Genomic DNA, 25511 nt, shown 5'->3' with positions numbered 1-25511 from the left:
CGGGAATACTGGGTAGGGACAACAATAGAGATAGACAGGGTTGAGATCACAGGGGCAGTGCCAGGCAAGCACAAACACCCCGTTATCTTGGGGTGCCAGAGAGTGTTGAGGTGCCCTTACAGTCTGCTGTCTCTGCTGATAATGGAAGCAGACACGTAAGCCGTTCCCCCTTGACTGTGTTTTGCTGTGCTGTAAGGGACTTCCACAATCTCCAGAAGAACAGTCATTGCTTGCAGGGATGGGCTTCTTCACATTGATCCTCCTCACCTCCTCCTGCTTCCTTGGAAAAGCCGGTGAGTTGCCTGTGTTGAAATTGAAGGAGGTGGGCAGCAAAAGCATCTTAAGAGTTGTAAGGGACTTGAGAGGCCAAGATCTAGTTCAGTCACCTGCTCAATGCAGGATGCACTACTGAAAGGTTGCTGGTGGTACCAGTGGCCCTCCAGATCTGGCTTGGCTACACTCCCATCATTTCTGACCATTGGCCATGTTGGTTGGGGCTGATGGGAGTCCAAGAACATCTGCAGGGCCATGGGTTATCCATCTCCAGACTTCAGCACCCCTGGAAAATGGTCCTCTAGACTCCAGCCAAGGAGTGCCCACCACTTCCCAAGGAAGTCAGTCTTAATATAGCAGTATTATTCACGATTATCTAATATTCTGGAAGGCAATGTGCAACCACTTAAGTGGAGTGGTTGTAGGGGATGGCACTTGGCATGAAGTGTTGCTGGGCTGGGGAAGGGAGCAGGTGCAATCCAACGCTTTCGATGCCTTTCCTTGTCACTTTCCTTATTGCAAGTCTGACCTTTTGGGGAAGCAGGTTTGTTGCATGAGACCTCCCAATCCATTGCAGTTATGGGACCTGAATTTACCTGTACGTGACTAAATCGCACCCGAATACAGTGAAAGCCTGGAAGCAACCCCTGAATGAAGTTAAGATGGCTTATCTGAATTGGGTGCAGTAACTTGATTGGCAAGAGCCTTCCAAGGATTTGGAAAAAGTCTCTTCTCAACCCTCTTAGCTGGTAAGCTTTTAGGTACAGATGCATGGATTTGAACCCAGGACAGTCTACAAGTAAGAGATCTGCTCACTTACTGAGCTATTTAGGCAAGATGGACCATGAAAGATGGATCACTGGATGATCTTTGGCTGTATGGCTTATCAGTTTGATGCCGTTTAAGATGGTCCTTGGATTTCCCCAATAATTATATTTATGGCCACATAGGCATCACTGATGAAGAGGAAACACATAACTTTTTTTTTTTAAAAAAAGATATATTTGTGTAAAATCTGCATGTGCTAATTTGTATGTTTGCATGTAAATATGGACACAGTCACTATAATTGAAACAAAAATGCAATCCATCTCAACATCCTGGGGAAGACTGTGACCTGTGTTGATGGTCTATTTCAAGGCCCCTGTCACATGGAATACAGAATTGTAGAGCTGAAAAGGGACCCTGAGGATCATCTAGTCCAACCCCTTGCAATGCAGGAATGAGCAACTGTCCCATATGGGGATCAAACCTGCAACCTTGGTGTCATCAGCACCTTGCTCTAACCAGCTGAGCTATATCAGGTGTCCAGTGGTTATATTTTCTGTTAAGCAGGCAGCAACCCAAATGGAATGATAAAGTAGGATGCGCTGCCTGCCACCCTAAGGCCAGTTCACACATGCCTGCATATTCATTGATTTCTCAGCACTTGCCAAACGGCAGCTGACTGTGAGACCTGACTCCTAAGCAGAAGAGGAGTGCTCTTCTTATGTGTCTGTTCTGTGTTGCTTGACCCAGCCGGGAAGCTGCAAGTGCAGGCCGAGCCCTCTCTGGTGAAAGCTGCGGTTGGAGATGATGTCTTGCTGAATTGCATCTTTACTGTGGACGAGCCTACTGTGGACCTCAGCCGACTCTCAATCCTCTGGTTCCACCGGGGCAGGCAGCTGGCAGAATTTGACGATGTGGTGACCACCTCCAGGGAAGGCGTCAGCCTGAGCCGGGAAGAGCTGGGGAATGGCAACGCGTCCTTGCTCATCTCCCGGGTTGGCACTGGAAACTCTGGCAACTACAGATGCTACGTCACATACACGCCGGAAGTGCGCATCCGGGAAGTGACTTTGCAAGTTGCAGGTAAGAGAGGTGGATGGTGTGGCAGGTGGGGTGTGTGTGTGTGTGCGCGAGCGAGCGAGCGAGCGAGCGCAACCAAGCACCAACAGGACACAACATAACAGTTGAAGATTGGGAAAGGTTGTGGAGAAAAGGGGTCAGGTTTACTGCATGTACGGTGTTAAAGGAAAATATTATGAAAATGATGTATAGATGGTACTTAACCCCTGTATGGGACGTGGGTGGCGCTGTGGGTAAAACCGCAGTGCGTAGGACTTGCCGATTGTCAGGTTGGCGGTTCGAATCCCCGCGGCAGGGTGAGCTCCCGCTGCTCGGTCCCAGCGCCTGCCAACCTAGCAGTTCGAAAGCACCTCCAGGTGCAAGTAGATAAGTAGGGACTGCTTACCAGCGGGAAGGTAAACAGCGTTCCGTGTGCTGCGCTGGCTCACCAGATGCAGCTTGTCACGCTGGCCACGTGACCCGGAAGTGTCTGCGGACAGCGCTGGCTCCCGGCCTCTAGAGTGAGATGAGCGCACAACCCTAGAGTCTGTCAAGACTTTAACCCCTGTAAAATTAATAATATGTATTTTTTAATCTCCCCCCCCCACTCCATTTTTAAAGTTTTATTTTCTACATTACTGGATTCAAGGCAATTACTGTCCAAATATGCAACAAAAGTCACCTTGCCACCCTATATTAATTCAGAGTATAGTAACTGCAGAATCACTTTCACACACAGCACAATATAATTTATCTACACAATATCAGCAGATAATCAAACAAAACCGCACCCATCAATTTAAATAATTTACAAATCAATAGCAATCAGCCACAGGTTGACACAGAATTGTGCAGCTATCCTAGAAACCCACCCCATCCCCACTGTTCACTTCTCTCTCTCTCTCTCTCTATCCCCCCTTCAGTAAATATCTATTCCTAGCCCCCATCTCTTTTGAACACATTCCCCTTTCAAACACCCTATGAAAGAGGAAGGCTTGTTTTCCTCTGAAGACTTCCAAAATGCAGCCTTTACCTTCTACATTGGTTCATTTTATTTCCAGTTTAATTCGGCTTATAGTCACATTTTAAAAATTAAGTGAGCCTAGCTAACATCTATAAATCTTAGATATCAACAAAAAGACACTCGCCTGTCTTCCCCCTGCTCCCTACATAATGTTAATAATTTGGGGTACATTAAAGGCATACATTTTGCACCATAAAAGAAAAGCTTTTGCTCTCTTCTAGTTTACAAGTAACTCCTGCCTTGATTTGCCTGCAGGTGGTGTGCCTTACTCACCCTAGGCAACTAGGCAGGTATCTATGAACAAAGCTATATCAAATTGAGGTGGAAAAAGACTTGCCCAATGCTTAAACATTACTACAGTGCCTTGTAATTCTGCGTAGCAATTTCAGTTTTTGGTATTTGTATGGATTGTGTTTAAACATGGGAGAAGTACAGAAGATATTGATGGGTCCATCACAAGTGTCTCAGTTTTGATTTCTGTGTTTCATTCATTCATTTCTAACCCTACTGTGTGTTGGATGCTGATACTAATTCCCTGCAGACCCTGAGGAAGATCTGGAAGATTCCTTTTCATCCCCGTGTCTCAGCCGTTCAGATATCCTGAGCAAGCTGCGTCAAATTGAGGAAGCTGTGAAGCAACTCGAGGCCAAACTCCAGGAGCTCGTGATCAGCAAGAGTGCCACAAGATGCAGTTCTGAAGTTGCCTCCCCGTCCATGCCAGAGCCCTCACGCTGATTGCGTTTCTGCACTGCTGCAAATCAAAATAGGCTTCAAACCCATTTAGCTTAAGCTTCCCGGAAACTGTAGCTCTGTGACAGGGCTTAGAGTCTCTTGACAAATCATTCCTGCAATATCTTAATTCCTAGGATTCCCTGGGGGGATGTTATGACCATTAAACCAGCTTCAGAATTAATACTGTGTTGAAGGGCATTGCATGTACTGAATGGCAGTGGAGGGGTGGGGCGGAATTGACTATTTCTGAGTGCATCAGGGCCTGCAACCTGGTGGGGTGGAGACAGAGTTGGATTAAACAGGAGGCGACACAGGGAACTGCTGAGGGCGCCAGCCTTGAGGAGTGCCTGGGTGCTTGCAGATGACCTGTTCGTTGACCACTCATCCTGATTTATTTCTGGGGAGACTGAATGACATTGCCTCAAAGCAAGTGTCACCTCATACTTTCCAATGCATTTGCTCACCAGTAATCATCTTCCTTGGGATGCGGGTGGCGCTGTGGGTTAAACCAGAGCCTAGGTCTTGTCGATCAGAAGGCTGGCGGTTTGAATCCCCGCAACGGGGTGAGCTCCCATTGCTCGGTCCCTGCTCCTGCCAACCTAGCAGTTCGAAAGCACATCAAAGTGCAAGTAGATAAATAGGTACCGCTCCGGCGGGAAGGTAAACGGCGTTTCTGTGCGCTGCTTTGGTTCGCCAGAAGTGGCTTAGTCATGCTGGCCACATGACCCGGAAGCTCTTCGCCGGCTCCCTCTGCCAATAAAGCGAGATGAGCGCCGCAACCCCCAAGTCGGTCACGACTGAACCTAATGGTCAGGGGTCCCTTTACCTTTATTCACCTTCCTTATGGTAAAAAGCCCAATCTTTTGTAGAAGTGGGTTTCTTGCACAAGACCTCCCAATCCACTGTAACTATGTACCCTGAATTTGCTGGGATGTGACTAAATCCAACCCCAAAATGGTATGATGGGGGGTGCGTGTTGTTTCTAGATCTGCTCAACTATCAAGAGCTGACTCAAATAGAATAAACACTTCATCTTCACATATAAATCTGGCAATGACCTATGCGGACAGCATGCATTACTCCTTTTGGAAAACAACATTAGAGAAGTTATTTAAGAACATAAAACTAGCTCTGTTAGATCAAGGCCAGTGGCCCACCTAGCACAGACCTGTTCTCACAGTGGTCGGGATCTGCAATCAGGATCTGAGCACAAAAGCAACCTCCCGGTATTATGCATCCTGCTTTTTTGAGCTTTCGAGTATGTTCTGGCTGACAATTGAAAATGACCCAAGTTTTGGACTCCATGGACACCTGGTCAAATTCATTTGATATGTTCTAGCGTTATGTCAGTCCCACATTATCCAAGTGCGCTACATGGGCGGGGGCAAGAGGGGGAGCTGCCCCCCTAAATCAATACAAATCTGAGGTTCTGCCCCCCCCCCAATCCTGGCTACTCCCATGGTGCGCTAGTCCTGGCTAGGTAAAGGTAAAGGTACCCCTGCCCGTACGGGCCAGTCTTGACAGACTCTGGGGTTGTGCGCCCATCTCACTTAAGAGGCCAGGGGCCAGCGCTGTCCGGAGACACTTCCGGGTCACGTGGCCAGCGTGACATCGCTGCTCTGGCGAGCCAGAGCCGCACACGGAAACGCCGTTTACCTTCCCGCTGGTAAGCGGTCCCTATTTATCTACTTGCACCCGGAGGTGGTTTCGAACTGCTAGGTTGGCAGGCGCTGGGACCGAGCAGCGGGAGCGCACCCCGCCGCAGGGATTCGAACCGCTGACCTTTCGATTGGCAAGCCCTAGGCGCTGAGGCTTTAACCCACAGCGCCACCTGCGTCCCACTAGTCCTGGCTAGTACTCAGCAAAAAACACTGCTTATGGTCAGAGGCGCTCTTGTATTTTTTCAATTACACAGCCCAGTGCACTGAGAAAAAACACACACACACAAACGAATTAAGCTCTGGGGAAATGCAACTCCTGATTAAAGGCACAAGTCTGACCCACCCGCTCCTTCGCCAGGAGAGGCACGCGGAAAATACACGCCGAGGGGCTTTCGCTTTAAGAGCCTCCCACTGAACTCTGGCTGGGGTACAACCTGGGTGTCGCTTAGCTTGGAAAGCGCTGAGGCAGCAGCAGCTGGAGGGGGAAGGGGACGGCCAGGGGCCTGTTGCAAGAACCAGCCTGGAAGCGACGAGAGGAAGCTCAGCAGCCCCCAGCATGGAAGGCTTGTAAGCAACTGATCCCCCACTTCGGAAAACAATAACCGTGCCCGCCCCCTTCCCAACGCCCACCTCGCGCCCCCGCCCCACCCCCGCTTGCTTTTTGCAACAGTGCCCTCTTGTCCTAATATTGTAATACAAGAGGGTGGGGGATGCGTGCGCACGGGACAGGGCGTAATAAGCGTAATATTCGCGCCACTGAAAGGTCCCTGAAACTAACATGTCGTTCCCTTACATGAAGTTTTGCAGTTAAGTTTGCTTGCTACCGTAATGCAGGAGAATCTTCTCAAGAAGAGTCCAAAAATGCAGGTAGCTGCGTCGATGCATTCGACTGAAATGAATAAAAGGTGCATCACACAATGCCTAGTCCATTAGGGTCAGCTGGTAGCCATGGAGTCACGTGCTGGCAAAAGGTGGAATTTGTCGTTCGGGAGTGCGGCGGCTGGAGTGTCAGTCAGGAAGCCAGCTTAGCCCTCCATCGCGAGGCTGTTGTGATAAATGGGCCACGCCCACATCCATGTATCAGTGGAGGGAGAGTGGCGATCGCATGCGAAAACTTTGAAGCCCCGCGTATTGCACACAGCTTGCCAGGTAGTTGGGTCGCTTGTGAGGCTCGTTTTGAACAGTTTATAACAGATTGTTGGCCAATTTGTGCTTTTCCTGACATCTCTTTAAGGTAAAAAGATAAGACATCTTGGTACTGCACACTTGTAAAAGGCCACAAGACATCTGACGGCGAGGGAAAGCAAGGAATGGGTCTCATTCAGGGAGACTTTGGCCATCTACCTTTGCAATCCTGTGCATGTTTATTTGCAAGTAAATGCCATTCATTTCCCACTGTGTAAGCATGCAGAAGATTGTAGCCTTAGCATTTGCCCCAAGGCAAAATGCATAACCTCTTCATAGCGCATGTTAGATTCTATGTTCAATATTCTAAAAACGGCACGTACTTGCTTTATGTGACTTTGAGCCCCTTTGTGCTCCAGTTTCTCCCTCCCTACCCAAAATCTGCAGCTACCACAATGAGGCCAACACGTCATACATCCGATGTAATGGGCTTTTAGTCTATTGAAGCTTATGTATGTCACACAAACCCATTAGTCTTCAAGGCACAGCGAGCCTCCTTTTGGGGCGCATGCAATAGCAGACGTTATCCCTACAGCATCTTTGCACTGCCTCCCCGCTACCCACCCAGCGCAAATGTCATACTGATGTTGTGGAAATAGCAATTGTGCCTAATGTCACTAGTGGCAACTATTGATTGACCCTTCAGGGGTTGGTTGCTTGGTTATGGCTTAGTGCATATCCCTCCCCTGCGTATATAAGCAGCATGAACTGTGCAAAACAAGAAATGCTACTCAGTTAATACAGGTTGAAGAATTCAGATTTTGTCAGGAGACTATTTGGTTGTTGCTGTTTGGATATATAAAGTATACACACACCTGTCTATGCACGTTCCCACGGCAGCCCCCAGGCTCCCCCCAAAGAAGCCTACCGTGCGGCAATGGTGCTCTCTGGCGCAGGAGATGCCCTCGGCTATCGCAACCAGCGCTGGGAATACTGCACCTCAGGGCCGCAGATCCACCAGGAGCTCCAGGAACTGGGGGGCCTCAGCAAGGTTCAGGCAGCCCTCCCTGACTGGCCTGTCAGCGACGACTCTGTTCTGCACCTGGCGACGGCCGAGGCTCTGGCCACAGGTGAGTAGCAGGAAAGGCTGGGTAGCCTTACAGCCTTTTCTCAGCAGGTCCTTGTTCCCTGAGGAATAGCATTTTTCACTTACAGCAGAGCTCGGCCTACATAGGGCCGACTTGAGGTATGACTGAGGGGGTTCTCCTCAGCAAAGTGTCATCTCTTGGGTCTCCTATGTCCATAGGTTCACTTGTTCGCAGCAATGGTGGCAGCTCTCCAATCAGCAATGGGCAAGAAGTCCTGTTATTGTTATTGTTGCTGTTGTTGCTGCTGCTGTTGTTGTTGTTAAAATTTGTATACCATCTGTTAAGTTGTGGGTTGACATAGCAGACGACACAGCGATTTTTCCAAAGCAGCTCTTTATTTTGTAAGCTGGAATAGAACTGACTAGCAAACAGCTCAGCCGGCCTGCTTTTATAGGCAGCCGGCTGTCAACATTGTAGCAACAACAACCCAGAGTTTCCCGCCTAAAATAACTGAGGTGGACCTGAGTGAAAACTATCTACAGACCTGAGTGAAAACTATCTACAGTATCCCCCTGCTGGCCCAGGGTGAAACTTCACTACATAACACCATCCTTCATCTGTAGATCTCAGAGCAGTTCACAAAATGAACCAACCTGAGATTTTCACATGGGGTGTGGTGGATGTGGGAATGCAGAGGAGATTTTTTTATAATTAATGCAGAGCACTTCTCTGTGTTTCCTCTATCCAGGGAAGGAAGGGGAGTCGCTGTTCCAGGAGCTGGCCAAACGCTATGTTGAAGCCATGAACGACATGGAAGGGAGGAAGCCTGGGCCCACGAGCATTCTGGGTAACTTACGACGGCACTCCTCTGTGCAAGTTACAGCAATATAATTCTCTTTGAAAACAAATACATCCCTGCTCCGTACATAGATGGAAACTAATCTGACACTAAAGAAGTGGTGCTGATGTGCAAAGAGCTTTGAAATGTGTGTGTGGGGGGGACCTTCACTGTGCCTTAAGGTGGTCTTGTGAAAACACTGTCAGTGTTGTTCTTGTAGTACAGTCATACCTCTGGCTTCAGGTTGCATTTTTTCGGGTTACGGACCCGCCGAAACCCGGAAGTACCGGAATGGGTTACTTCCGGGTTTGGGCGGTTGTGCATGCGCAGAAGCCCCAAATCGCAACTCACATGTGCGCAGACGCGCTGCTGCGGGTTGCGAATGTGCATCCCACACGGATCATGTTCGGAACCCGGGCGTCCACTGTATTCAACAGGAAAGAGAATTGGGGCAAAACTCAAATTAGTTGGCTTCACTTGTCATTCCCTGCGGCTGCACCTCCTGTGAGTTTCCAGGACACTAACCCTCTGTGGGGGAAAAGCGGATTGAACAGTAGTGATATTTTGCAGAAAAACTACAAAAGGGGGAAAAGGGAAGGAGAGAGGAGCTTAGGACAGAAGGCCGTTTTTAGGAAAAACCGCAGAGTGAGGTCAGGAGGTCTATTTTCTTTCCACCCTATATGTTTCTTCCACTTCAGACGGCAGCCTCTGCTGTTGTATTCTGTGAAATAAACAAAATGCCCAGGGCTGCCTCCATACGGCTCAAGAGCACAAGCAGTTTGGCCCGTACACATCTTCGCATGTCTCTCGTTTCCTCCCGCCTGCAGGAACATCTCAGTTGCGTCCAGGGGAGCCAAACGGATATCGCATTCCCTTCAACCCCGGTGCCACAGGTTGTGGTGCCGCCATGAGATCCATGTGCATTGGGCTCAGGTAACGTGGTGTGCTGTGGTGGGGGGACACACGTAAGAAAGGACAAAGCTGGGGCCAAGTGGAAAAGCTGAAGGCCAAAGTCGGACTCCAGCATGACCCCCAGCCACCATCTCTCCCAGGTATCCTCGCCCTTCAGACCTGAGCACTTTGATCCAAGTCAGCATAGAAAGTGGAAGAATGACACACCACCACCCCACAGGTAACTGATTATGTGTGGTAGTCATCCTGTGTCAGGGCACCTTTCCTGGCAATGGTACATAAAACGGACAATGCTGAGAGGGTGGGAGGGCTTTCTCCATGACTTGAAAGCTGTGGGTGTGTGGGTGTTTGGAGTAGTGGTCAGCGTGGGTCTTAGGGCTGCAAGTCTACCCATACAGATGGACAAAACCCTGAGGTGGTAGAATAAGGACTTCAGGCTGCAGGTGGAAGATCCTCTGTTTGAACACCCCTTGCATTGAAATTTCCCTGAAAATTGAAGCCTAGTACAGTAAGCGAAGAGCCAGAGTATGGTTATCCATGATCTGTTTGCAAGGAGTTTTTAATACAGAGGAGCATTCAGAAAGTGCCCCCCTCCCATTTGCATTCTGAATCTATATCGTCAATTCTACCACTTCATTCTGCTGCATGTGTAGACCCAGCCTGAGTATCTTGAGGGTCATGGCAGATGTGACGTTTTAACACAGGTCATCCTGGGTCCTTCACTTTTTTTTGCACTTTATGTACTACCAGATAACACACCACCAGCTAGCAAGCAAAAATGCCTTGCCTTTCCCTTAACACTGCAGGATGGCAGTTTTTCAAAAAATAAAGTAGCTTCTCTAAGTGTATGTATATGTACACTTAAAAACTGTACCTCTCACCTTATCAAATAATTGGCAAACATTTTCAAAACTGTTGCCAAACTTCTCTGGGGGAAATTGTGGGATGGTGATGTCACAGGCGCTGTGCAATAGGCCCTCTTCAAAGCCAGCTTTACCTTCAAACTGAACTAAACGGGGGTGGGGGGTGGGATGTAGAAATATTTCCCCCGTCAGGGATGAAAGAAGGCATATTTGTATTGAACCAGTGAGTACTTTTTAAAAGTTGAGCTCCCTGCTAAGCCATAAAGTCTACTTGCCTTGGGCAAGTCTCTGTAGCTCAGCCTAATATACGTCTTGGAGTTGCAGTGAGGATAAAATTCCTTGAGGGATCCTGACTTCCACCTATCCTCTTCCTCTGTTGTAGGCTACCTGGGAGCTCTGGCCTCTGCTCTGTTCACTTCTTATGCAGTGCAGGGCCTCCCCCTTGAGCGCTGGGGAGCTGGATTGCTCAGGACCCTGCCCCTTGCTTTAGAGTACATTCAGACTGCTGCAGCTGAGAGTGACTCCAATGTGGGGGCCTGGGCTTATTTCCAGGAGAAATGGGAGTGGTAAGTCCTTTGGGTGTGCTCTGGTACGGCGAAGGGGGACCTGAGTAACTGGAGGGTGTTGCTATTTTATTTTTTAGGATAATGCATTTGAAAGCTTTCCCCTCTTTTTTCCAGTGTGCACCTTTTATCAGGATGTCTAGAAACTTGCTTTTGTAAAATGAATAAATGAACAGCCAGATTCTGTGGTGAATGGAGAGCTGGTGCAATGTAAGGTTAGAGTGCTGGATTAGAATCAAGGAGACCTGGGTTCAAATCCCTGCTCAGCCAGCAACCTCTGAGTGAATTGGGCCAGCAACTACCTAAGCCTAGCCTACCTCACAGCTTTGTGAATATAAAATGGTTTGGAGGGTGGGGGGTGGGGCGGGGGAAGATAATCGGTTGTATCCAACAAAGTCATAATCAAAGTAGACCCATTGAAATCAATAGACCTGACTTGTTTAAGTCCAGTAATTTCAGTGGGTCAACTCTGAGTAAGCTGGAGGCAACCCAGCAAATGCTATCTTGGAGGAAAAACTTAAATCTCCTTGTCAAAATTTGATTGTCTATTATAATTTTAACACACACATGCCCTACCATGTTCCTACTCTCTTTATGTACCCAATTGGCAAAAGGAGCTTTTAACAAAATTTGAAGGGGGAGGTTTTGACAAGACAACAATTCAACATTACTTCCAAACAGAACTTAAGATTGAGTTTGATTTTTAAAACAAGCAAACAGCAAAATTCAAAGCTGAATTAAGGGGGGAAACCTCACTGTGAAGGCAAAACAATATCTTGGTTCTAATAGTAATGTTTATCAGGTAGGTCAGAGTAAAGAGAGTCATTGTGGTGCAGAGGTCACTCTGTTTATTTCACTGTACATTGTGCCCTCATTGGCTCTCAAGGTGGTCTTGGATTCTTGGCTTTTTCGCTTTTGCTCTCTAACCATTTAGGTACCTCTCTGAGCGGGGCCTGGCTTTGGGTCAGGGCCCTTGTCTGTTTCCTGCTGCCTATAGTCCTGCTGAGCGTGACGTCATCTACAAAACCTTCAGCCTGGACGGGTGGGCCGGACGGAGCGGCCACGATGCCCCCATGATTGCATACGATGCCTTGCTGGGCGCAGGGGAGAACTGGGAGGAGCTCTGTAGCCGTTCCATGTTCCATGGGGGTGAGTCAAAAGGAGGCAAACCCTGCCCGTCCCCCACTGTAAAAGTGGCCCTCCCTAAAAGTAAAGGTAAAGGTACCCCTGACCGTTAGGTCCAGTCGTGGATGACTCTGGGGCTGCGTGCTCATCTCGCTCTGTAGGCTGGGGGAGCCGGCGTTTGTCCGCAGACAGCTTCTGGGTCATGTGGCCAGAATGACTAAGCCGCTTCTGGCGAACCAGAGCAGCTCATAGAAACGCTGTTTACCTTCCCGCCGGAGTGGTACCTATTTATCTACTTGCACTTTGACATGCTTTTGAACTGCTAGGTGGGCAGGAGCAGGGACCGAGCAATGGGAGCTCACTCTGTCGCAGGGATTCAAACCGCCGACCTTCTGATTGGCAAGCCCTAGGCTCTGTGGTTTAGACCACAGCGCCACCCGCGTCTCTGGTCCACCCTAAAGCTGGCTGCATTTCATAGAATTGTAGAGCTGGAAGGGACCCCGAGGATCATCTAGCCCAACCCCCCTGCAATGCAGGAATGTACAGCTGTCCCAAATGGGTATCAAACCTGGAACCTTGGTGTTATAAACACCAGGCTCTAACCAAACTTGTTTTCTCGGTGTGTGTGTGTTTTCCTGCTCATCCACAGGGGATAGTGACTCTACAGGGGTGATTGCTGCCTGCTGCTGGGCTCTGGCTCACGGTTTCAGAGGAGTCCCAGAGGATAACCACATAGCACTTGAATACAGAGACAGGATGGTGGCTGCAGCTGATGCCCTCTATCACCTTGCCTGGGAACAGACTCCTGTTTGAAAGACCTTTCTGCTGTCTCTAGCATCTAAGGATGGACTCTAATCTGTTGATTTTGGTTTCTTCTCAATCATAATTTCAGGTCTTCACATTTCCACACCAATTTATGATCTGTGCATGGCACAGTCCTTGTGAAAATTAATCAGCGTTTTAGTGAGAATTTCACTTGATACAGGTAATTTCCCCCAATAGACACATTTTTCTGCAAAGCAATTTCCCTTATTGTAATGTTGCTTTTCACTAACACCTGCATTTGTATGTAGACTTTGCCCTAATATATGCATTCTTGTACATGTTACTTGGTTGGAAAACTGCATTGCAAAATTTGGAGAAGCACCAATGTCCAAGGATGGCTGGCTTTCAATTTGCATATTGTTTTGGAAAGGGCAAATTTGTTAACTTCGTCTTTAAATGTGAACTGAATCTAATTTCTGCTCCAGCATCCCAGGCCCCTGAGAGAGGCCCTGAACATGAGCCGCAACAAGCTGAAAACTGTTCTTCACAGAATAAACTGAGGCTGTGTTTGCAGTTCTGCCTTGCGTTTTGTGGGAGGAAAATTTCAGCTACTGGATTTCTAAGATCCTCTAAGGAACCTCCTGTGGCCTGGGAGATCTTCCATGCGATCCCAAAGCTATGGTGGAGAGCTGTTTTTAGTAAGTGGTGAGGGAAATGCACTCTGCACATGCCCAGAGGCACTATCTTCTTTATTATATCTTCACATACACCATTGGGGAAAATAATTTTGTGGGTGAAATCTTGGACTCTTTCAGAGAACTCAGCAGTCTTAACCCCCATCTACCCTACTCCTGTATGGCCCAGATCCCATTCTTCTCCCAAAGAACCCAGGAGTCCTGGACACACACAGAGACCCAGCCATGATGGTTTAATTTGGCACCAAGGCAGTGTTTTAGGGTAGCCAAACTGGGATGTGGGGAAAAGAGAGAGAGAGAGAGAAATGTACTTTCATTTTTAACCCCTGAGCAGGGATGTCAAATCAATGCAGAAACACGAAGGGCTACCCATCTCTGCATCTGTTGGGAAGGTGGTTATGGTCACAAAGAGTGATTGGCTTCTTTTGTTCGGTTGTCATGATTCTTTACAATACAGGATTATGGGAAATGTTTCAAGCCCCAGAGAACAAGCCCATGAACTGCATGACAGCAGCAGTCAATGAGACCACAGGCCCTCAGCAGCAGAGGATGATGGGAAAGTAACTGCAGTCTTGGGAAATGATGAGGTTGGTCATAATTCCCTAGGAGCAAAGACTGGTTGCTAGTACATGGTCCACTGCTGACGTAGTCATGGTGAGCTTGGCATTGGATCAAACCAGGAAGGCATCCATAGAAGCAAAGCATGATGAGATGGTTACAAGCATGGTGGGCATTCATCACCAGCAGAAGAGCATGATGAGAAGCTGCTGATGCAAGCAGAGTATGCTGGGATGGCCACATCCAGTCTCCAGTGGCAGACCATGATTTTGTCCACAAGAGCAGAGAATTATCAGAGGATAATTATCAGAGGATAGCTGGGCGTGTCAGCATGTCCTTAAACAGCAGAGCATGATGGGAAGGTTTCAACAATCATTTGAAGCACAGCATGATGGGAAGGTGTTGGTGACATAATTCTGTAGTGAAAGTTTCAAGCTGAGCCGTCTGAAAGGGGAGGGCTCAAGGTCTCAGTGGAGTCTGTGCAAGGTACAAATAATTGTTGGAAGTAGCAGCTAGGACCCCACGGGGGCTGACATGAGTACTGTAGACACCTCCAGGCAGGTCATTCAGTACCCCTGTGCTCTGGCAGCAAAGCAAGAGAAAACAACACATCAGAGAAGGCTGTGCTCCCCAGATTTCTTCTTCCTGCATCCCACCAACCCTTTCCACCTCCTTTCTAAAACCAACTATCACTGAGTCATGCAACCTGAGAACATAGAAGCATCTAGACCAGCCTCATGTTTCCAATAGAGGCCAGGCAAATGCTTACAATTTGCAGGTCCCCAAACTTGTATTCAGAAATGTACCCTCCATTGGCGCTTCTCAAAACACTGCCTCCTCAGTAAAGGTTACCAGATTTTTTTCAATGAATCTGGGGACACTTTTCAACTTCAATGGATTTTGTATGGGGACTGATTTGTAAATCCGGGGACTGTCACCGGAAAGTCTGGTAACCTTACCCTCAGTAGACCACCTGAAAATGGCTGAAAACCTCAGTGGGACACTTATTTTTGCTTGCTTCAGTGCCAACATCATCAACATTATATTGATGATTATATTATTAAAAAACCACAGGCATTAAATCAGTGTCTTGTTGACCTGTTTGATTAATCCTGGTCAATCAAAAGGGCCTCAATTTCCATGTCAGAAAAAACAACAAGTGCAGGTCCAAATACAGATACTTTTGGTTGTTCCAGAAACTCTCAGCAAATCAGCTGGATGGAGCTTGCGGACCACCACTGGTCCACAGACTACAGTTTAAGAACTTCTGGACCATCTTTGATGGGGCTACACCATTTGACCATCTAACCCAGTACTGCCTTCTCTGATTAACAGCAGGTCTCCAAGATCTCAGGCACAGACCTTTCCCATCACCCACAATGCCAGTTTCCTTGATCTTGAGACGCCAGAGGGTAATGAACTTGGGTCTTCACCACACAATGCCTCTGCTCCCCCCCTGAGCCACAGCTGTTTCCCACAAGCGACCCCAGCTAAGCCACCATACCATGAGGATTCTCCTGTCAATGAGCCGACATAAGTTATTCCGGCTCCCACCAGCTACAATATGGTCAACACCAAGGAAGTGGCAGGTATAAATCTGGGGAAGGAGGAAGAAGAGAATCAGGCAGAAGGACAGAATGAAGAAAGGGGAACATTTTGAGTCCCACCATGCCATACTGCCAGGAAGAACTAGCATCTCACTAGAAGATGGGAAAGGGGACCCTCTCAGGAATCTAGTACATTTTATGACCAGATCTCTTTGGGTGATGAGGAGCCAGGCCTGGAGAACACACAAGATGCTTAGCCCAAAGGAAGGGTTGGGAAGAATGGGGTCAAAAAAGGGTCTTCAACCTGCGAGTGGCCCCGGAAGTCTTCTGGGATGTCCATGATCTTGGAGCCAGTTTCAGCTTCCCAAATCTGGTTGAAGTAAAAAGTAGTATTTGTGTTAAATCCCCTTTTTTTAAATCGACATTTTTAAAAGACACATACATTATTTATACATGCACAGTTTATTTTTAGCTATGTATCTCTCACTACCTCTAATTAAAGTCAAACTACACCCCCTGTAGGGACGCGGGTGGCGCTGTGGGTTAAACCACAGAACCTAGGACTTGCCGATCAGAAGGTCGGCGGTTCGAATCCCCACAATGGGGTGAGCTCCCGTTGCTCGGTCCCTGCTCCTGCCAACCTAGCAGTTCGAAAGCACATCAAAGTGCAAGTAGGTAAATATGTACCACTCCGGTAGGAAGGTAAACGGCGTTTCCGTGCGCTGCTCTGGTTTGCCAGAAGCGGCTTAGTCATGCTGGCCACATGACCCGGAAGCTGTACGCTGGCTCCCTCGGCCAATAAAGCGAGATGAGCGCTGCAAGCCCAGAGTTGGCCATGACTGAACCTAATGGTCAGGGGTCCCTTTACCTTTACCTTTACACGCCCTGTGGGATTTGACTTAGTTTTTAATTATTAGCAAACTTAAGGGGACTGAGTTTTGGGGAAAGAGAACCCTGAGGTAGAATATTTAATCCTTTCTTCACTTGCCCTAAATATAAATCAATCTTCCCCCCTTCAAGCTGCTTAGGAAGCTCCTTATCCCAAAGCAGACCATTGGTCCATCTAGCTTAACAGTGACTGGCAGCGGTTTCCCAGCCGTACCTGGAGGGGCTGGGGACTGAACCTGGGACCTTCTGCATGCAAAGTGAATGCTCTGCCACTGAGCCATGGACCCTCCTTGCTCCACCAGGGAAAAATATAGCCACCTCCGAAGCACCTCTTTCTCCAGTTCTCACCTGCAAGGTGTTGTTCCTCCTCCAGGAGCCTGTCAGGATATGTGTCCCGGTTTTGTCTATCGAGACAGCATCACCACAGACGTGAGGCCCAGCGATGCGCCTGTGGCAAAGGTGGAGCAAGGGTGCGGAGGAGGAGGCGAGAGCAAGAAGAGAGGGGAAGAATCATTAAAGGCTGAGGAGATAAAAAAAAAAAAAGCAGGAAGGTGGGTGGGGAGGGTGAGAGAAGATTGAGGGTGAGAAGGGGAAGGGCAGTGGGGGAAGTAGGGGGTGGCTGCGCAGGCGTACCGTAAGGCATGTGATGACTGCATGCTCCAGAACTGAGGGGACAGAAGCCAGAGAACTGAGGTTAGGTGGGGTTCTCCCTCCAGCATCTGCCTGATAACATTTCCCTTTTGCCTAAGCTGACAGAGAAGCAGGGGTTGCTGGTGCCCGTTAATAGGGCAAAAGACAGGGAGTCCAACAGTAGGTGGCGCCAGAGCTAATGTCAAGCAGAGCCAACTATTGTTTGCTTTGCTCCATCCTCCTCTTCCTTGCTGAGCAGGAGACTGAGGAGGAGGCAGTTGACAGGCAGGGTCACCCAATGGGCTGGCTGTAAGCAGGAAGGCTGACAGGTGGGGCGCTGCCTAAGGGCAGAATTACTGTACTTTTCCATGTATAAGACTATGTTTTTTTACAAAAATATATATGATTAAAATAGGGGGTCGTCTTATGCATGGGTAGTGCATAGTGGGGACGTGGGATTGGTTGATGTCACGAGCCGGAGATTGTCAGCAGTGTGTTATTGGTGGCCTCGGCAAGGGGCGGTGTCGATTGGTTGTTGATTGTTTCTGCCGCCGAGGGGACAGATATTAGGAGGGTGTGTGGTTTTCGGTAATCCTCCCCTAAAAAAAGCTCAACAACTCTTAGCTCTCATCCCCCATTTTTTTGTACAGTGGTACCACTGGTTAAGAACTTAATTCATTCCGGAGGCCTGTTCTTAACCTGAAACTGTTCTTAACCTGAAGCACCACTTTAGCTAATGAGGCCTCCTGCTGCTGCTGCGCTGCCGCTGCATGATTTCTGTTCTCATCTTGAAGCAAAGTTCTTAACCCGAGGTACTATTTCTGGGTTTGAGGAGTCTGTAACCCGAGGTACCACTGTATTTTTAGTCCCCCAAAACAGGGGGTGTCTTATACATGGGGGCGTGCTATACACAGAAAAGTACGGGAGCTTGAGAGTGTCCCATTTCCCTTAATGGACCAGTCTCCGCTGGAAGGGAGGAAGGCCAGTGGCGTCTAAACTTCCTTCCTACAGCATGGCCAAGCCAAGATATTCTGCCACCTGAGGCAAAAGGACAATATGACGCCCCTTCCATGTACAGATATTGACTGGATTGGTGGTTGAATCACACCGGTAATGGGACAGCCAGTTAGCTTAGAGGGTACAGGGCAGACCAAATTCCAGTACAGCTCTGTCCTCCAAACATTTTCCTTCCAACCCCGCAACACCTGCTGCCTGAGGTGGCCATCTCACACTGGCCTTCAAAGAAAACAGTCAGGACTTGGGAGCCATTGATTTGCTGCAGAACTCCTGCACATTGCAAAGGATTCTGGGAGATGCTAACATCCTGCTGGAATTTGGAGCTGTGCCCCCAACAAATTGAGAGTGTGCCCTAAAATATGGTGCCAGTTTCAGGATTTTTTTGCCAGGGCTAGAGGTGGAGACTTGGGCCTCCCTAATCTGGAAGAGGTGTACGTGCAGAGAATGCAAGCAGAGAATTTTCCCAAGATGCCTTTGAGCTTCCTGTGGCCTTAACAATTACTTGACCCAACCCCCTCTGGAGATGGACCTGTATACTCACATTGCACATTTCCCAGTAATTCAGCCCCACCAACACTCATTTTTGCCCCTCGCCTCACCCAAGCCTTCTACTTCCCACATCACAGACCCCATCACCTGCACTGTGTCATCCCATCCTCCAGAGATAAATCGTTCATCGTTATCCGGGAAGAAGGTCAGGGCATAGACCCGGGACATGTGCCCATCCATCACAGTGGGGGAATAGCTGGAGGAAGAAAAGAGTTGCTGCTTAGGAAACCAAAAGCCAGCCAAAACACACACCCTACTAAATCCAGTGCACTGCATGTACTATTCCCCCTATTAGTACTGCCCGGTGTCCTACTAGCAGCATAAAGGTAAAGGTAAAGGGATCCCTGACCATTAGGTCCAGTCGTGACCAACTCTGGGGTTGCGGCGCTCATCTCGCTTTATTGGCTGAGGGAGCCGGCGTACTGCTTCCAGGTCATGTGGCCAGCATGACAAGTCGCTTCTGGCGAACCAGAGCAGTGCATGGAAACGCCGTTTACCTTCCCACTGGAGTGGTACCTATTTATCTACTTGAACTTTGACGTGCTTTCGAACTACTAGGTTGGCAGGAGCAGGGACTAAGCAACGGGAGCTCACCCCGTTGCGGGGATTCGAACCGCCGACCTTCTGATCGGCAAGTCCTAGGCTCTGTGGTTTAACCCACAGTGCCACCCACATCCAGCATACCTTGGGCTAAAAGTCTGGATTTTCGCCCAGGTCTGAGCATCATACATGTAAATCCCGGGTCCTGCTCCCCCTGTGATGAACTTGGAGCCAGAAGGGTTGAAAGAGGCGATCATTGTCTGGCGGTCCTCCGTTATGGTTCTCACGCAGGTACGGGAGGGAACATGCCACAGTTTCACTTTCCCACCGGAATCTGTGACAGAGAGAGTGAGTGGCCAAAGGACTTATTACGATATGAAAGGTAGGCTTCTGAGACAAATATTTTCATGGGGCATAGGCAGGAACAGAACGGAATTCTGAACACATTTTTCTGACTTGAATCAGCTTGCAGAAATCCACATTCACCATTGAGGAAGCTGCCAGATTTTGGAGAAAACCCAGATGGAAATACTATATGTGACAAGAGGGTTTAATAGTATTCAAGGTCGTGTGTACTTATGGATAGGTGAATCAGTCCATTTCGGTTTCTCTCTGTTTTTCATTCTTACAACCTTGAGTTTGGTTGCCCACATTTTCACAGCATTTTGTGATTTATTTATTTTTTTAAATCGTCATGGAAATTCATCATTATTTTAGCTCAAATTTCTCCTACACATTTTTGTATGTAATTTTGCCTAATGTGCAAATGTTTACAAATCAGTTTTCCATAATATAGTGCACTTTTGTATGTTCCTTTATGCCCATTTTACTCTAGCATATGCATTTTGGGGCATATTATTTAGCTAGAGCACTATGCTACAAAATTTGGAGAGGTACAAATTGTGAAGGATGGATTCAGAAAGCATGAATTAGGTAAATGTAAACTGAATCAAATTACTTTCCCATCTCTATGTGTACCACACCTTAAAAATAACTAAACATGAAAGAATCTGCAGCAGGAAAACCTGGATTTTGAGACCTGTATCAGTTTTGTATAATTTATTTTCCTTATTTTGCTACTTTAATCGTTAATCAATATTTTGCTAGTTGTGAGAGAAACAAAAACACTGATGTTCCAATTCCAACCATTGGGAATGTTATTTGACACCTCTTTGGAGTTTTTGACAAGTCATTTCCCACACACTTTCACCACAGGGGCTAGAATATTGGCTTTAAAAGAGAGAGAAAATATTCTGTACCCATTTCTACACCCATTATTTGCGCTGCACATAATGCTGACATAAGAACAGCACTGCTGGATATGACCAAAGGCCTTTATTATCTAGTACAGTGGTACCTCAGGTTACAAACACTTTGGGCTACAAACTCCACTAACCTGGAAGTAGTTACCTCGGGTTGCGAACTTTGCCCCAAGATGAGAACGGAAATTGTATGGCGGCAGTGCGGTGGCAGCAGGAGGCCCTATTAGCGAAAGCACGCCTCAGGTGAAGAACGGTTTCGGGTTAAGAACAGACCTCCGGAACAAATTATGTTTGTAACCCGAGGTACGACTGTAGAGACAAACCTTGGCTGTCGAACGTAATCCATTCCGGAATCCCGTTCAGCTTCCAAAATCTTTGACAACCGAGGAGCGGCTTCTGATTGGTTGCAGGAGATTCCTGCACTCAAGCTGAAACTGCATCATCAGACACTCAGCTCCCAAAAAACTTTGAAAACCAGAACACTTACTTCTGGGTTTTCAGTGTTTGGGACCTGAAACGTTCCAAAACGGAGCTATTCGAGAAGTGAGGTTTGACTGTATCCTGTTTCCCAGAGTGGCCAGTGAATAACTCACAAACTTTAAGAAGAGATATTTTCTTCTTGACTTTTCTTTTAAAAATCCTTTTTACCGATAATGGAAACGATGAAAGGGTGGAGGAGAGTCAAAGGATTCAGGGAATCCTAAATGTTGATGTTGATGTTTAAATTAAAATTTGCAATGTAAAACTTAATAAAAAAGGTTTTTTTTAAAATCCTTTTTACCGGAGCCCTCTCTTTTTTTTGACATCTGAAGTCAAATGTGGCTGTATTGGTTGTCTTTGGCAATTGTCTATGGATACACATCTTGAATTTGACACCACTCTGACAGTCACTGTCTGCCATCAGTTCAATAGCACATGTGTCATGCACCTGGTCCTGGGTGTCATTAAGGCTGAAGTCCAGGGTTGCCTCGTCTCTGGTCAAAGGTCAAAGGAAAGGTGTTACTCACAGGTGGCAAGCAAGACATCCCCGTTGTGAGCAGGCCCACGAGGCATAAAGTGCAGGGAGGTGACAGGTAACCCAAGGGCTACAGTCTCGCTGTCAGCAAGAACTTGATGAAGTGACCCATCGTGGACAGATAAAACCTTAATAAGAGGAGGGGAAAGAGGCTGTCAGGAACACAAAGAGGTGGGCAGAACACAACACATGAATACACCATGCAAAAGATCATGTAAATCGAATCAATTTGCCTCCCCATCTCTATGTGTAAAGGTAAAGGGACCCCTGATCATTAGGTCCAGTCATGGACGACTCTGGGGTTGCGGCGCTCATCTTGCTTTATTGGCCGAGGGAGCCAGCATACAGCTTCCAGGTCATGTGGCCAGCATGACTAAGCCGCTTCTGGCAAACCAGAGCAGCACACGGAAAGACCGTTTACCTTCCCGCTGGAGTGGTACCTATTTATCTACTTGCACTTTCAAACTGCTAGGTTGGCAGGAGCAAGGACCGAGCAACGGGAGCTCACCCCATCGCGGGGATTCGAACCGGCAACCTTTTGATCAGCAAGTCCTAGGCTCTGTGGTTTAACCCACAGCGCCACCCGCGTCCCCATTCATCTCTATGTGTACCACACATTAAAAATAACTATTCTCATGGAACAAAAATCGGAGTCTTCAGAAGATGGCACTCCAAGATCTCTGCACAGCATGTGCTGCGATACACCATTTGTGTAGAGCTCAGCCCAGAGTATGAACCCCAGGGAGTGGACTAGCACATCAGGGCTGCCTTCAGATGGTGGCAGAACTGGGCATCTGCAAGATCCCAAGATGAGCAGAGAGCACTTGGCTCCCCACTTTGCAAAGATTATTCAAGAAGATCAAATGTAGCCTAAGAGAATTCACATTTTGCATGTCCTGACTCTTCTAGATTGTGTTTGTGTGTGAGAGGATGTCCAGTTTAGGGTGCCATGTCCGAAGGCAGCTCTGCATCCTTTAGAGAATGGGACAAAAGCCAACCCAGCTTATGAGATGGACATCTTCATGGAGCTCGGTCTTTTGCAGTGGAAACAGAACACGGTGCAGCTCATAATATAGATCAAGGTTGGTGAGCCAGCAGCTCAAGGGCCAAATGCAGCCGTCGTCAATATTTTGTCTGGACTGTAATAACCCATGAGACTGACCTTAATGGTACCAGTGCGTATTCCTGCTGCAACCCGTGTCCCTTCATTATTGAACTGGCAGCAAAGAAGCTGATCTCCACAATCTCTGTTGAGGAAGGGAATATATGCCCAGATTATTTGTATTTATTTATTTAGTCTGTTAGTCATTTTTGCACTAGAATTTCTAGGCTGTCTTTTAAACAAAAAACAAAAAAACTATAGGTCTTCGTATAGGCCCATAGGCCAACCTGAATGCCCTCTGGAGACTTTGACATACAACTCACTTCAGTTGATAGGAATTGTAGTCTAAAATAATTAGAGGGCACCAGGATGGGGAAGGCCGCTATAGGCCTTTATGTTTCACCTATTGGCCTTCAGGTATAACAAATGAAGTTATAAATAATGAAAGCATACGATCCACAATAAAACAAGATCAAATGACGCAGTCACAGTGCAGCTGAAAGCCACCCCATAAAATAAAACAGATGAAGGCGACTTGATCAAGGCAAAGGACTGACGAAGACATCAGGGTTTGACAGCTTATAAAAAGCCCACAGATTTTTTTTATTTTTTAATACAATTATCCAAGGGAAGGAAGCTCCACAGGCTAGGCTGCATACACACTGTATATATTTAAAGCGCACTTCACCCACCCTCAATATTTATGGGCAGTGTAATTTGCCGCCACAGAAATATAATTCCCTGCATGGTTAACAAACTACAGTTCCCATAATTCTTTGGATGGGGTGGGAGGAATGTGATTTATATAGGCTTTAAATGCACAGTGTATGTGCAACTCTAGATGCCGCAGAAGAGAAGGCTGCCGCATGTCACCAACAATCTCGCTTCTGATTGCGGTGGGAGATGGTGAAAGCAAATCCATCATTGGAGGCCAGCATGGCTGGGCTTCTGGAGATAGCTCACACCCCAGCAGAGGGCACCCTGACAAGAGCCCACTGGAGTGTTTCAGTGAGCAGGTGAACCAGGGATAGCCAATGCCATGTGTTCCAGATGTTGTGGGACTACAACTCCCATCATCCCCAGCTCTTGGCCGCTCTACCTGCGACTGATAGGGAGTTGTAGGTCTACCACATCTGGAGGGCACCATGTTGGCATCTCCTGAGACGGACTCAGAGAGAATGCCTTTTCTAAGAGGCCTCCAAAAACTGGAATCAACACTAGAAGTGTGGGCAGGTTCATTTGCGGGAAGAAGGCAGTCCTTAAGAGATATCCCAGACTTCAGCCATGAAAGGCTGTAAATGTAATCACCATCACCAGCATTTTGAAAAATGCAGGTGGTCTGGGTGAGTTTTGAGGTGAGAGGGGTACATAGCATCTAGGGAGGAAAATGCCTGCCAATTTTGTAAGATAACCAACATACTTAAGTCTAATTAATGCACAAAGGGGTTAAAACCACAAAGCAAGCTGTCCTGCCAGACTTAGCTCACCTTGCCTTGGGAATGACTCTGTAATCAAGCCTTTATTCCCTTCCAATCCACCTGATGAACTTGGTTTGTGAAGAGGCTAAGCTGGTTGTTCCAGTTTAGGCACATAGCTCTAATAAGCTTCTCTTGAGTAACTATACCAATAATTTAAGAACTTTCACTACTGTGACTAAGGCAGGTTTTACTGCCTGTGCAGCTGAATGCTGTATAGAAAAGCACATGAATCTGACCTTTAGAGAGTTTATAAGTAAACAATTTTTAATTTATCAAACGTGTGGTCTTTTTTCTCTTCTAAGAGAAGAGGGAAATTTTGGAACATTTTAAATTTTAAATTTTAAATTTGAAACATTTTAAATGTTTTAAAGGTCAAACAGCTTGACCTTGCTGCATATTTTGTGATTTTAAATCTCTGCTGGGGTTCTCCTCAGGAAAATTCTTCAGCATTTTAGTGCAAATTTCTCTTAATAAACCATTTTTTCCCTGCAGATTTGACTACTGTGCACATTTTTTGCAACCAAATTATCCTAACAGAATTCATTTCAATGTTGTTTTCACCAATAGACTCATTTTTATGCACACTTTAACCTAATGTGTGGATTTTGGCAAACAGTATTTGCCAAATCAGGATAACTGAATTTTGAAGGCTATCTTTCAGTTTCCATATTATTTCAGAAAGTGCGGGTTTGATAGACTCTGCCTTTGATGCGAATTGAATTCCCCCTCCACCCCTAATTCACACCCATTGCCCCCCTGGTTACCTACATTGTATGGAGCAGCCGGAGATCCCCGGAGATGGAGGGGCTGCTTGTGAGGTTGTCTTGAGGGTTGGTGGTGGGGTTAAGAACGCTTGGTCCTGCTATGGACAGGCGGCCCCGGCGTGTAGGCTGCATTGCCCAGGGGGTGTGGGTCTTTAAGGGGAGGAAAGATACTCTGTTAGAGACACTTGGGAGGGGTTGTTTTGTTTTTGAGATTCCAGTCTTCTGGACCCCTTTCCAACATTCTGAGGAGCAAAGCTCAGTGCTTTGGTGTGCAGAAAGACCCTGGTTCAATCCCTGGCCTTGCCAGTTTTAAGAAGACTGGTTGCTGGCAACGGGAGAGGCCTTTGCCTGAGAATCTGGAGAGGCACTGCCAGTCAGAGTTGACAATGCTGGGCTAGATGGACATATAGCCTGACAAAGTGCAAGGCAGCTTCCTCCCTCCTTAGCATTCCCTGCCGCCCCTCTGTCATTCATCCTTTCCCCGCATCTCTCCCACTGCCTGTCCGCCTTCTGCAGGCCCTCCATCCCCACCAGCCATTCTCCCCCTATGCAGATTACCCCCCGCCCCATCGTCCTCATGCCCCAGGTTCCCAGCTGCCCCCCAACCCAGCTGCCCCTCATCCCGGCACCAGCCTCTCTCTTCCTCTCTCTCGGGTTCTGCAGCGGCTCCT

The 25511-nt window shown here is 47.6% G+C and overlaps 3 protein-coding genes across 4 annotated transcripts; 2 read left to right on the top strand and 1 right to left on the bottom strand.

The window, feature by feature from the left end:
- The first annotated feature begins 105 nt into the window (after positions 1 to 105).
- Positions 106 to 4036, top strand: LOC307201928 (CD276 antigen-like). Its single transcript, XM_079951474.1, has 3 exons — positions 106 to 293; positions 1791 to 2123; positions 3665 to 4036. Exons 1-3 carry the CDS (start codon positions 239 to 241, stop codon positions 3856 to 3858), a joined length of 582 nt encoding a protein of 193 aa, XP_079807600.1. The 5' UTR covers positions 106 to 238; the 3' UTR covers positions 3859 to 4036.
- Positions 4037 to 5731: 1695 nt separating this feature from the next.
- On the top strand, positions 5732 to 13364 carry LOC307201922 (ADP-ribosylhydrolase ARH1-like). Of its 2 annotated transcripts, none has more exons than XM_079951454.1 (8): positions 5732 to 6083; positions 7542 to 7771; positions 8478 to 8576; positions 9395 to 9500; positions 9620 to 9699; positions 10725 to 10908; positions 11840 to 12054; positions 12680 to 13364. In XM_079951454.1, exons 1-8 carry the CDS (start codon positions 6073 to 6075, stop codon positions 12841 to 12843), a joined length of 1089 nt encoding a protein of 362 aa, XP_079807580.1. In that variant the 5' UTR covers positions 5732 to 6072; the 3' UTR covers positions 12844 to 13364. The 2 variants fall into 2 exon arrangements, with proteins under 2 accessions (XP_079807580.1, XP_079807579.1); XM_079951453.1 differs by lacking the exon at positions 5732 to 6083 and adding an exon at positions 6210 to 6890.
- A 342-nt stretch (positions 13365 to 13706) lies between these two features.
- LOC307201924 (protein tipD-like) lies at positions 13707 to 25499 on the bottom strand. Its single transcript, XM_079951460.1, has 11 exons — positions 25474 to 25499; positions 24845 to 24990; positions 22659 to 22743; positions 21489 to 21624; positions 19364 to 19553; positions 18767 to 18875; positions 17117 to 17148; positions 16832 to 16931; positions 15900 to 15965; positions 15553 to 15645; positions 13707 to 14630 (listed from the first exon to the last, which is right to left on the bottom strand). The coding sequence occupies exons 2-11, from the start codon at positions 24970 to 24972 to the stop codon at positions 14508 to 14510; spliced, it is 1062 nt and encodes a 353-aa protein (XP_079807586.1). The 5' UTR covers positions 24973 to 24990; positions 25474 to 25499; the 3' UTR covers positions 13707 to 14507.
- Between the last annotated feature and the right edge of the window lie 12 nt (positions 25500 to 25511).

This window comes from Podarcis cretensis, assembly GCF_951804945.1.
Source record: "Podarcis cretensis genome assembly, chromosome: 13".
NCBI classification, from domain to species: Eukaryota; Metazoa; Chordata; class Lepidosauria; order Squamata; family Lacertidae; genus Podarcis; species Podarcis cretensis.
Note: the sequence above shows the minus strand (reverse complement) of the source record. Positions and strands in the feature narration are given on the sequence as shown.